At 36.6% G+C, this 11,187-nt stretch overlaps 1 protein-coding gene across 1 annotated transcript; it reads left to right on the top strand.

Moving 5' to 3' along the window:
• The first annotated feature begins 597 nt into the window (after positions 1-597).
• Positions 598-3,421, top strand: LOC141617518 (uncharacterized). The gene is made up of 2 exons (XM_074434714.1): positions 598-1,777; positions 1,989-3,421. The coding sequence occupies exons 1-2, from the start codon at positions 598-600 to the stop codon at positions 3,419-3,421; spliced, it is 2,613 nt and encodes an 870-aa protein (XP_074290815.1).
• Positions 3,422-11,187: the final 7,766 nt, after the last annotated feature.

Below are 11,187 nucleotides of genomic sequence, written 5' to 3'. Positions count from 1 at the left end.
GAATGGTGAAAACACCAGCAAGACAAACTTCTTGTTAATGTTTAACCTCAAAGATAAAGTATTAGATAAAGTGCACAATAGTTCAATCCTGGTTATTGTAAAGTTCAATCACGGTTATTGTAAAGTTCAATCACGATTATTGTAATAATTATTATAGCTATACAATAGTTCACTCATGTTTATTGTTCCATCACGATTATTGTAATAATTTAAGGCAATTATTATACGACTCTGATGTAATTACTCTATTTTTATGGTGTAAATAACTGTTGCTTCTGTCAAATTCAGATTCCAATTCATCTTCATCCTCTCTTTTATCATCCCTCATCAATAGGCAAGACATGGTTCTCGCCGGAAAGAAATACTGGTGGAAGAAACGCGAAAACAACAGCAAGAGTTTCTACATTACAATAACTACAAATATCAAAATTTTACATTAAAATAACTGAGTTTCTACATTACAATAACTGAGTTTCTACATTGTAATTGTAATAACTACAAATACTAAGAAACCTTAACAAAAGGGTAACGAATGATGATGTGGACTCTTTGGCTAAGCCCTTTACTGCTAAGGAGGTCCGGCAGGCTGTTTTCCAAATGGGGCCGATGAAGTCTCCTGGCCCTGATGGTATTCCGGCCGTCTTCTACCAACGTTGCTGGCATCTTGTGAAAAAGGATTGTACAAAGGCTATTCTTTCAATCCTCAACTCTGGTGCTGTTTTGAAGGAAATGAATCGTACCTTCATTGCCTTGATTCCCAAATGTGATAGTCCTGAAGCTGTCAAGGACTACTGGCCAATCAGTCTTTGTAATGTATTTATGAGGATTATTACGAAATGCATTACAAACCGCATGCAGAAAGTCATGGGATATTTAGTAGGGGACCATCAAAATGCTTTTCTGGCTGGAAGAAGTATAAGTGACAATATATTGCTGGCTCATAAAGCGATTCATAAGGTTAACACTCATAATCACGGAAAATTTGGTAAAGTCGCTTTCAAGGCTGATATGAGCAAAGCTTTTGATCGGGTTAGGTGGGATTTCCTTCAGGCTGTTTTGCTTACATTTGGCTTCCCTCCAAGGTTGGTTAGAATGATCATGAATTGTGTCTCGACGGTGAGCTATGAAATTTTATTGAATGGGGCTCCCCTTCATCCTTTCAAGCCGCAATGTGGCCTCCGGCAAGGCGATCCTCTATCGCCATATCTTTTCATCCTTTGTATGGAAGTATTATCCTGCAATATCGAGAGCGCCCAAAGGGAGGGCAAACTCCAGGGTATTCGCCTGTGCCGTGGAGTGACTCCTTTAACGCATCTTTTCTTTGCAGATAACTCGGTTTTCTTCCTTCACAACAAAGGTATGGCGGTACGCCATCTCAAACGCCTCCTTGTAAATTACTGTGAGGCTTCGGGTCAAGTCATTAATGAAGACAAGTCGGGAATCATTTTCAGCCCAAATACCACCCTTCGGAAGGTAAGATTTTGTCTAAAAACGCTCAATATCAAGCACAACAAAGGTTTTGGGAAGTACCTTGGCCTTCCAACTGAATTTCAGCAATCAAAAAAGGAGATCTTCATGGGCCTTGTGGAATCTGTAATGAAACGCATATCTTCGTGGAATGGGATCTTTCTTTCTCCAGCTGGGAGACTTACCTTAATCTCCTCCGTCCTATCCAATCTCTCCATTTTCTTTCTATCGGCATTTAAAATTCCGGTAAGTGTGACCAAGAAGATTAATGCTCTCTTGTCACAATTTTGGTGGGCTGGAAGTAAAACAGGTAAATGCCTCCACTGGTGTAGTAGGAATTTCACTAGTCTACCGAAGTGTGAAGGGGGCCTCGGTATTAGGAATGTGGGTTGTCTCAATCAAGCATTATTGGCAAAACATGTGTGGCGACTCGTGTCAAATGAGACATCGCTTTTCTGCTCAGTTTTCCGAGAAAAGATTATGGGACCATTAGGATTTGAAAATCACTCATGGATTTGCAGTAAAAAATCTTTTTTCTTGGGGAGCTCGGAGCATCACCCATGGTTTAAAACTTATTAAGGAACACATTGGCTGGAAACCCGGTATTGACTCTAATCTAAATGTGTGGGATAAGAAGTGGGTAAATGGACGAACACCGGAGCCTAAGGATTGCCTTCTTGAGGAAGGCTTTATTTTCTTAAAAGATCTTCGTGTTAAAGATATCTGCATCAATAATGGAGGGTGGAATGAAGACTTAATCAACTTACTTTTTGCGGAAGAAAGTGTGAAACACATTTTGGCTATCCCCCTTCATTCTTCACAACCACGGGATGAGATTTTTTGGCCCTTCACTAGCAGTGGCATTTACACTGTTAAGAGCGGATATGGTATCCTTTTCCGAGATTATTTCAATGAACATGGATCTAGAAAGGACAAAGCTCGGATCCATGCGAACTGGAAGCTCTTCTGCAGGAAGAAATTATGGAATCTGCCGGGACCTCAGACATGGAAAATCCTTCTCTGGAAAATTATTGCTAGTTCCCTACCGATTGGTAGCGAGTTTGTTAAAAGGGATATGACCTGGGCTTCCTCTTGTGCCCTGTGTAACAATGCAAGTGATTCCGTGGAAACCCTTGATCATCTCTTCCGTGACTGTCCTCTTAGCTCAAGAATCTGGGCCGGATCGGGGTTGGGTATTACTGTCAGTCATCTCCCTAATATTGATGTTCGCGACTGGATTGTTAACTGGATTCTTTACCTGTCCAAGCTTGAGGATGGGCTTAATCTAGTTTTGCACTTTCTTGTGATCTTGGTTAGTCTCTGGACTTTATGGAATGATATCCGGTTTAGGGGCCATACCTTTAACCCGGGTGTCTTTTACGCCAAGACTCGTCAACTTTTTAAAGAAGTTCTTCAAGCCAACGATAAAATTAATAATGATCCTCTGCATCCGCCTGGTTTCGAGACTGGTGTCCCGGTTCCTTCCTCGGACGATGATATCGACTATCAACTGCTCCGTGCAGGACGACCTTTTTATTGTATTGGAAGTTCCTCGTCTTGTGCTATGGTACGTATCTACGTTGACGCCAGCTGGAAGAACTCGTGTCTTGCGGGCTTTGGATGGATTGCATTTGGACCAGATGGTGAAATCAGTTACGAAGGCTTTCTTCGAGGCCGGGCTGAATCTCCTCTTCAAGCTGAAGTTCTAGGATTAAAGGAGGCCATGTCTTGGGCACGTCAGGCAGGAGTTCTGCACATTGAAATTTCCTCGGATTGCCTTTCGCTTTTGACGCAATGGATGGGAAAGCAGACCAAGCATCACCATATCAGGAACATCTTGCAGGATATTACTCTTCTTTCATCTGCTTTTCATTGTTTGTGTTTTAGTTATGTTCGCAGGGATTGTAACTTTAGAGCTCATGCCTTGGCACAACAGGCTATGGGCTTGCACTAGGAACCTTTCTTTCCAGCTGCCAAAAAAAAAAAAAAAAAAAAAAAAACTACAAATACCAGAGTTTCTACATTAAAATAACTGAGTTTTCTACATTACAATAACGGAGTTTCTATATTACAATAAATGAGTTATTCAATTAAACAAGATAAAAACTAACAACAAATAACTAAGTATATATATAAATTTTTCCATTAAACGTCAATTATTCGCGTCTATCGTGATTCAACCTACAAATCACCAAAAACTAGAACATAATTTAACAGAACATCCAAGAAGCTAAGTAAATCGATTGCAAAATAATGGATTGTAAAATAGCTAAACTGACTTTAAACAACTAACGAGTGAATAACTGATAACATATAGAATAACTGACTTTATTCATTACAATAACCGAGTTTCTACATTACAATAACAACAAATACCATAGTTTCTACATTACAATAACTGAGTTTATACATTACAATAATTGAGTTCCTACATTACAATAACTGGGTTTCCAAATTACAATAACTTAGTTTTTGCATTTGAATAACTATTAAATAACCATGTTTCTTCATTACAATAACTGAGTTTCTACAATACATCAACTACAAATACCAGAGTTTTTACATTACAATAACTGAGTTCCTACATTACAATAACCGAGTTTTTACATTAAAATAACTATACATACCAGAGAACATTATTCTCAATAAACAAGTTATTTTATTATAGTACCGTAATTATTTTATCATACAACATCAATTGTTCTATTACACGACGTCAATTATTCCATGGAGCATCAATTATCCCTGTTCAACGTCATCATTCAACCTGCAAATTACCAAAAATAATGAAAACTTATCAAAATTTGTTGTAATCAACAAATTTTCTGTTGAATTTGTTCTTTACTAATATTATTAATCATGAAATCGCAAAAAGACAGAAATCTGACGAGTGTTTGTTATTCTCATCCTGCTTTTACTGCAATTAACGGAAAATTAAACACAAAAATCAGATTTGATTTGATATATTAGGGTTTTTTTCGAAATTTCATCATTAATTGGAGGAAAAATTGATCGTATCAATTAAAATAATTAGATTTGTGAATGAATTTGGTGTGGACGATTGAAATTACAAAAAAAATTGGGAATAATTGATGAATCTGGAAGATTTTGATTGAATTTTTTGATGTTTTTTGTTTGTAAAGAGAGAGAAAAGAGAAAAAAGTAGAGAGGAAGTGCGACAGGTTATTTTGTGTGAGCATGTATATTTGTTACATCAATTGTTTATATATGCGGGGGTAACTCACGAAAAGTGGCAAACTCACCGGATCTTGCCTCTCTCTCTCTCTCTCTCTCTCTCTCTCTCTCTATATATATATATATATATATATATATATATATATATATATATATATATATATATATATATATATATATATATAATTGAGATCCTATGAGAACTCCTTTCCCACGAGAACCATGAGAACTTCAGGTTCAGAATCTTTCTACTAAAGATACAACAATATTATACTACAGGTTCAGAATTTTTGTACCAAAGGTACATCGGGTTCAACTATGTTGGTTGTTTATATTATGTCTACTTGATAATTAACAAAGGCAAAAAAATATAGGCGGTTATTTTTATTCATGCATTTACGACTTTCTTACTGATTAGCATAGAAAATCAAAGTTACTTCTACAAATGAAATGTCACTAACCTACTATATTTTACTTAAGATTTACAATGAATCAATGTTCAAAACTCTTGATATATAAACAATCAATATTATATGTAAATGTAAGGAGAGTGCGTGAAAGACACGAACATCTTATGATTGCCACATATTGTCCATAGTCATAATGAGAAATGGGAATATTACGTTGCAATCCATTTTTACAATTCTAAATTGCAAACGCTGCTATTTCTAAGAGTTCTATCACTGGCCGAAGGCGCATACGTATCTCAAATTCTCCGAATGCAGCTACTAAAGGCATGTCAGCTAAAAGGTCCACAGTTGCACTTTGCAACGAACCACGGAAACAGTAGTCACATGCCGAACAGAAAATAATTGGTGAGAGGTAAATTTCAATGCATCGAAATAAATCCACTAGCTGACTAAGCTCGGTTAATCTCAAATACGCTGACCACCACTTGGAAGCTCGCTCGGAGTTGAACATTATTCAGCTCGAAGCTTCTTGGAGCTGACCATTGTTAGGCCTACAGCCGAATCAATTAAGACTCATTAGAGATTGTCTTATCAGATGACCCACGTACCCTTGGTAATAATGTTCTGAACCTTTAGTATAATATTGTTGTACTTTTAGTACTAAAGTTCTGAACCCGTGGTTCTCACGGTTCTCATGGGAAGAGGGTTCTCATAGGATCTCAACCCTATATATATATATATATATATATATATATATATATATATATATATATATATATATATATATATATATATATAGAATCGGGATCCTGTACGAACCAAATTACGTGCGAACCGTACGAACTACTAATACCCCTCACTTTGTGTACTTTTTTTATAAACGACAAATCGTCACTCACAATTTCACATACACTCCCGTCCATCTCACTGTTATCCTCGACGGTGACTACTTCTCTCTCATCACCGACCACCGCCCCCCGACGGCGACATCACCGACGACCGCTCGCGACGGCGACGGTGGCGACTTGATCTCCCATTGCCTTCCGACGGTGACGTTTTCTATCGTGATGTAACCCTAATTTCTTCATTTTTATGTTGTTTATGTTTCAGCTGATTTATATTTTTTGATTTTTGATCTTTATTAAGTTTCACATGTTGATTATTGAATCTCAAACGTATATAATTACTGTTTTAATTGCTATGGTTATCTGTTGTGTTATGTTGTCATGTGTTTTGAGGGGATGCGATTGATTTTTCTGGTTGGCGTCTTTGGTGTGAGTTACTGTTAAGTGGTATGCTCGGTTGTCTTTGTGTTTTATTGGTGTATTTTTAAGTCTAGCTACACATCTCTTACATACGGGATACGCATGCTCCTTCTATAGGATCCACACAATGTTTCCCGTATGCGATGCGATAGCTTGTGCATGTCCGTCCATTTTATTTTCATGTTCGCGATTTTTGTCTTTGGTCATAATTCGAAGAGTCTCACGGTTTGGGCAAAGTCCACAATTAGGCTGCCATCTTAGGTCTTTGTTATTCTGGATACACATTTGTCACTTACGGAATACACATGCTTCTTTTACTGGATACACAAATTGCTTCATGTATCCGGTAGCATTAGCCTATGTACCTTCTTATACAAAGTGACAATATCTCTTTTAAAAATGGATGGAACTATTTTAATGTTTGCGATTTTTTGTGCTGGGTCATAATTCAGAAGAGTCTCACGTTTTTTGGGCTAAGTCCACAATTAGGATGCCATATTAGGCCTTTTTGTATTCTGGATACACATTTGTCGATTCTGGAATACACATGATACTCTTCTTTGGATGCACAATTTGTTTTCATGTATCTCGGTAGCGTTAGCTGTGTGTCTTCAATATTAGCATGTGTTCTTTGTGTTCATAGCTGTACTTTTACCTCTAGGTATACATCTCTTGCCTACAACATACACATGCTACTTCTATAGGATACACATGCTACTTCTATAGGTTACACATGTGCGGGAGTTGTGTCGAAACAGAATTAAATTTCATCTTAGTTATTTTCAGTTTATTTTTTTGTAACTAATTTTCTTTTTTTCCTAACTTGCTAAAAATGTAGGTCCAAATACTTTATTCTTAATTAAGTCTACATAATCATCTATGGAAAATTGGTGCAATGGGTGTGTTGTTAATATTCTAGTAGAAGATAAAGAAAACTTTATTAGTAATTATGTATCTGAAAAGCAAAAGGGGATGGAGTTTTCATTTGATCCGTTAAAGGAAGTTACCGTCAATGGCACAAGCTCTGAAGCACAATATGATGTTTTTAATAATCAACATTTAATGAATGAGATATTCACACGACTTGATTTGTACGAAGATAAGGCAAATATGGCAATGGTTTGTAGAAATTGGTATCAACTATTTCTCATACATCGAAATGCACCTCGTGTTGACATGGCATTCTTGGGGTCTTTAGTTCTAAATGATTTGAATGGGGTACGGATTGCTCGTAGGGGTCCTAACATCCTTTATCAAAGCTGCAAATGGTTTTTAACGGACAATATAATAGCAAAGTTCATCCTCCATTTTCACCAGGCAAAAAGTGAAAGTCCTAATATGCATCTTAACATTCCTAATGATATTGCAATTGGCGAAGTGTTGTTGTTGCTTAGAGCTCTGCCATCCGAGACAAGAAGCACAAAGAATTTCCATTGCAGCAGATTTGCTAATTACTCGTGAAAATTTCTCTTTTTTTGATTTCCCTTTCCCGCTTGACATATAGCGCAAGTTAGTTTATGTGTAATTTTTCTCTTTTTTTTAGTAGTTATTATGTATAATTATGTAGTTGTTATAAACCTTTGTATAATTATGTACTTCTTTTGTATAATTTGTAGTAAGTTGTTTAACATTTTGCGTACTCTCTATTTGTAATATAATTTTTTACTTTTGTATCCAATATTAGCATCATCTTCTTTTGTATAATTTTTTACTTTTTTTAGTTTAATTTTATGATTTCTGTCCCCTTTTTTTTATCCTTTTTCCGTTTGATAGATACATAGCTCTTATTTCTTAGGTACATACATGTTTTACAGTAGTTAGATACTTACATCTAGCACGCTAGATTCACTATTTAAAGTTTTGTAGGTGTGTGTCAAATGTCATTGTCTCACTTTCTTTCAGATTTGTGCTTCCTATTTTTGCTTCTTATTCCATTTATCTTCTTCACAATGTAAAATTCTTGTCATTCGTGAATAATGTATTTTGTCAATGGTATTTTTTGGTTTATAGATACACATGTTTTTAACCACACATTTTAATCATATTTTCAGATTACCACACATGGATAAGTTGACGCTATATAACGATGGTGCAAGTACAAGCAAGCAAACCCAGAATGCTATTACTAAGAGAAGTCGATGTAAGAAAGCTGTTAAAACGAATTTAAAAGATGATGATGGCTTGGGGCAGTGTTATTTGAGGACACGTATGTCACCTAAAATGTTGTTGACATTTATCAACAGTAATTTGAGTGCAAAACAAGTAGATGATGTAAAGGACATGGGCTTTGGTGGGGTTCTTAATCTCCGGACAGATATGGTTCCAGGTGCTCTTGCACATTGGTTAGTTACCAAATTCAACATATCGTCATGCTCCTATATGAAAGGGCAACTTCAAATAACGGATGAAGATGTTCATTTATCACTTGGTATTCCTATGGGTGCAAATGATGTCACGATAGCTTCCTCAACAGATAGGAGTGTTGAAATTGTTGAGTTAAAGAGTAGATGGTTGAGACAATTCAATACAAAAGATCCCACAAAGGTTGATGTTAAGGATATATTACAACTGATAATTAGCCAAAGAGACGGCGGGGAAGAGTTTAAAAGAAACTTTATTGTATTCATTGTCTCAGCATTTTTGATGGGCGTAAAAGGGACTTGTGCCAGCTTACGAGTGTTGAAGTGTTTAGAAGATATTTCAGCTGTTGCATCATTTAACTGGTGCAAATTTACCAGACAACAGTTTATTGAAGCTGTTAAAGATTGGAGAATGTCTGGAAATGATAATTTTGCTGGGCCTATCATGGTGTTCGTTTTCATCTATCTTGATAGAGTATCCTTCAGTTATTTTTCAGTCCCTCGGGTATTCCCAACAATAGCATCATGGACGAAAGAAAGGATAAAATCTAGGCTTAAGGATGAGATGAAGGATGGGTTTGGTACTGGAGGTGTTCTATGTCGCATTGTCAAGGCTACGGTTCAGCATGTAACTTTTACTATCCCAATACAATTGGATATGCCTGAGGCTTTTATTCGAGAACCCGAGGCTACGAGCACCCAAAGCCTACTTTTGAGATTACCGAGGACCCAAAGCCTGCGAGGACCCGAAGGCTACGAGACAGTGGAGGAGGACATGAGCGGGAAGATGTTTACTTTCAAGAAATTAGCAGAAGATGCAAACAATCTTGCTCTTGCCTATTCTAGCTTCTCAAAGTCTTTGGTAGAAGCTAGAATGAATTATCCTGACAGTAAGATTGTACAACAGATGGCTCAAATCGCTTCTGCTTTAAGTGATTGCTCTTATTCATCACAACCTACAACAGAGGGATTGAATATTCCTGTGAATAAAGTTGATGAGTCTGTCAGAGTGGAAGAGAAGGTAGCTGAAAAAGTGAACAAGAGAGGAGCTGACAACGTGGGAGATAATGGAGCTGTTTGTAATGAAGGTGATAGTGAGGAGCAGGATCCACTTACTAAGTTTGGTAAACTCAAATTTGATAATGAGGATGAGTTGTTGGCAGCTCTTCTTAAATTAGAAATTGCTTTGGGAAAACGGCCAGCAAAGGAGAAAAGTAATGTTATCAACAAACCAACTTGTGTAACGGCTTCGGTTCTCCTTTTCACAACACCAAAGCTAAGCCAACTTCTCCTATTGTTTTGGACTCTGAGTCTCAAGAGTTTGAGCCACTGAATTTTGAGAAGAAACAAAAATCTTCTACATTTGTTCGACGGTCTCCACGGTTTATACACCCCTCCCCTCCAAAGTTTACACCACCTTCCCTCCCATCGGATAATGATTTTACCCCACCTTCATTTAGATTACTAAGTTCAGAATCACAATCACAAGAAGATGAGTTAAAAAAGTTCTGTGATATTGCTCTAAATATTGGAGATGGGGTTGAAGTTGTGGAACCAATTGTTGTTGAACCGATTTCCTCATTGCCACCAAAAGAACCAGTGCACATTACAAGAGCAATGCTTAAGAGAAAGAGTGTTGAATCACAATTTTTCAAATCTCCTTTCCTTCAGAGAAGTATTATAGTTGTTGGGAATTTGAATAAAGTTGAAAAAGATGTATTGGAATATGTATTTTCAGAGACATCTGATGAAAGGTATGATTTTTCTAACATTGTCTATGAATTTGTGTTAGACACTTTTTTTGTTTATAAAGTATGATTGTCGTAACTAACTTTTATCGATACATGTTTATTCAGTGAGATCCTCTTCCAATGTGATAACCATAAACTTAGTCGGGCAGATTTGAAGACGGTAGTGACAGGTGACATAGTGCCTAAATCTGTCATACATGCTTGGTGTTTCATTTTGAACGAAAGTGAAACACGTAGAGCAGCCAGTTCACCATATAGGGTGTATCTCCCGCAAACCGATGAAGAAGTAAGTTTTGTATAATAATCTGATGATATTCTTGGGATTACTCATGTTTATCTCTTTTGCAGTCATACTCCGCTACATTTTCTTATAATTTTTTTTCTAATCACCAGGATCCCCTTATTGCTACTCATACTACCGGCATTAATCACAATTTTGCTGGAGCAAATCTCGTAAGTAAATATTTGCGTTTTAAACCGCAAGTTTTTTATTCAATGTGCCAGTTTACTACTATTTTTAAACTGCAAGTTTTCTGACTTTTTAACATGAAATTGCAGATTTTTGTTCCAATAATCTCTGAGACACCATTTGTGTTTTGTTTTAACTTCATAGCAATGAAGTTGGAAATCCTGCATGTGATGAAGCCAAAATCTGTGAATTATACAACAATTATTGAGTCTACGGTATGACCTGTAAAGTCCTTTTCTGAATGTCATATTTATTTTAGTTTGCTAAACA

This window comes from Silene latifolia, chromosome X (assembly GCF_048544455.1).
Source record: "Silene latifolia isolate original U9 population chromosome X, ASM4854445v1, whole genome shotgun sequence".
Classification (NCBI taxonomy): domain Eukaryota; kingdom Viridiplantae; phylum Streptophyta; class Magnoliopsida; order Caryophyllales; family Caryophyllaceae; genus Silene; species Silene latifolia.
This window is presented reverse-complemented; position numbering and strand designations above follow the sequence as displayed.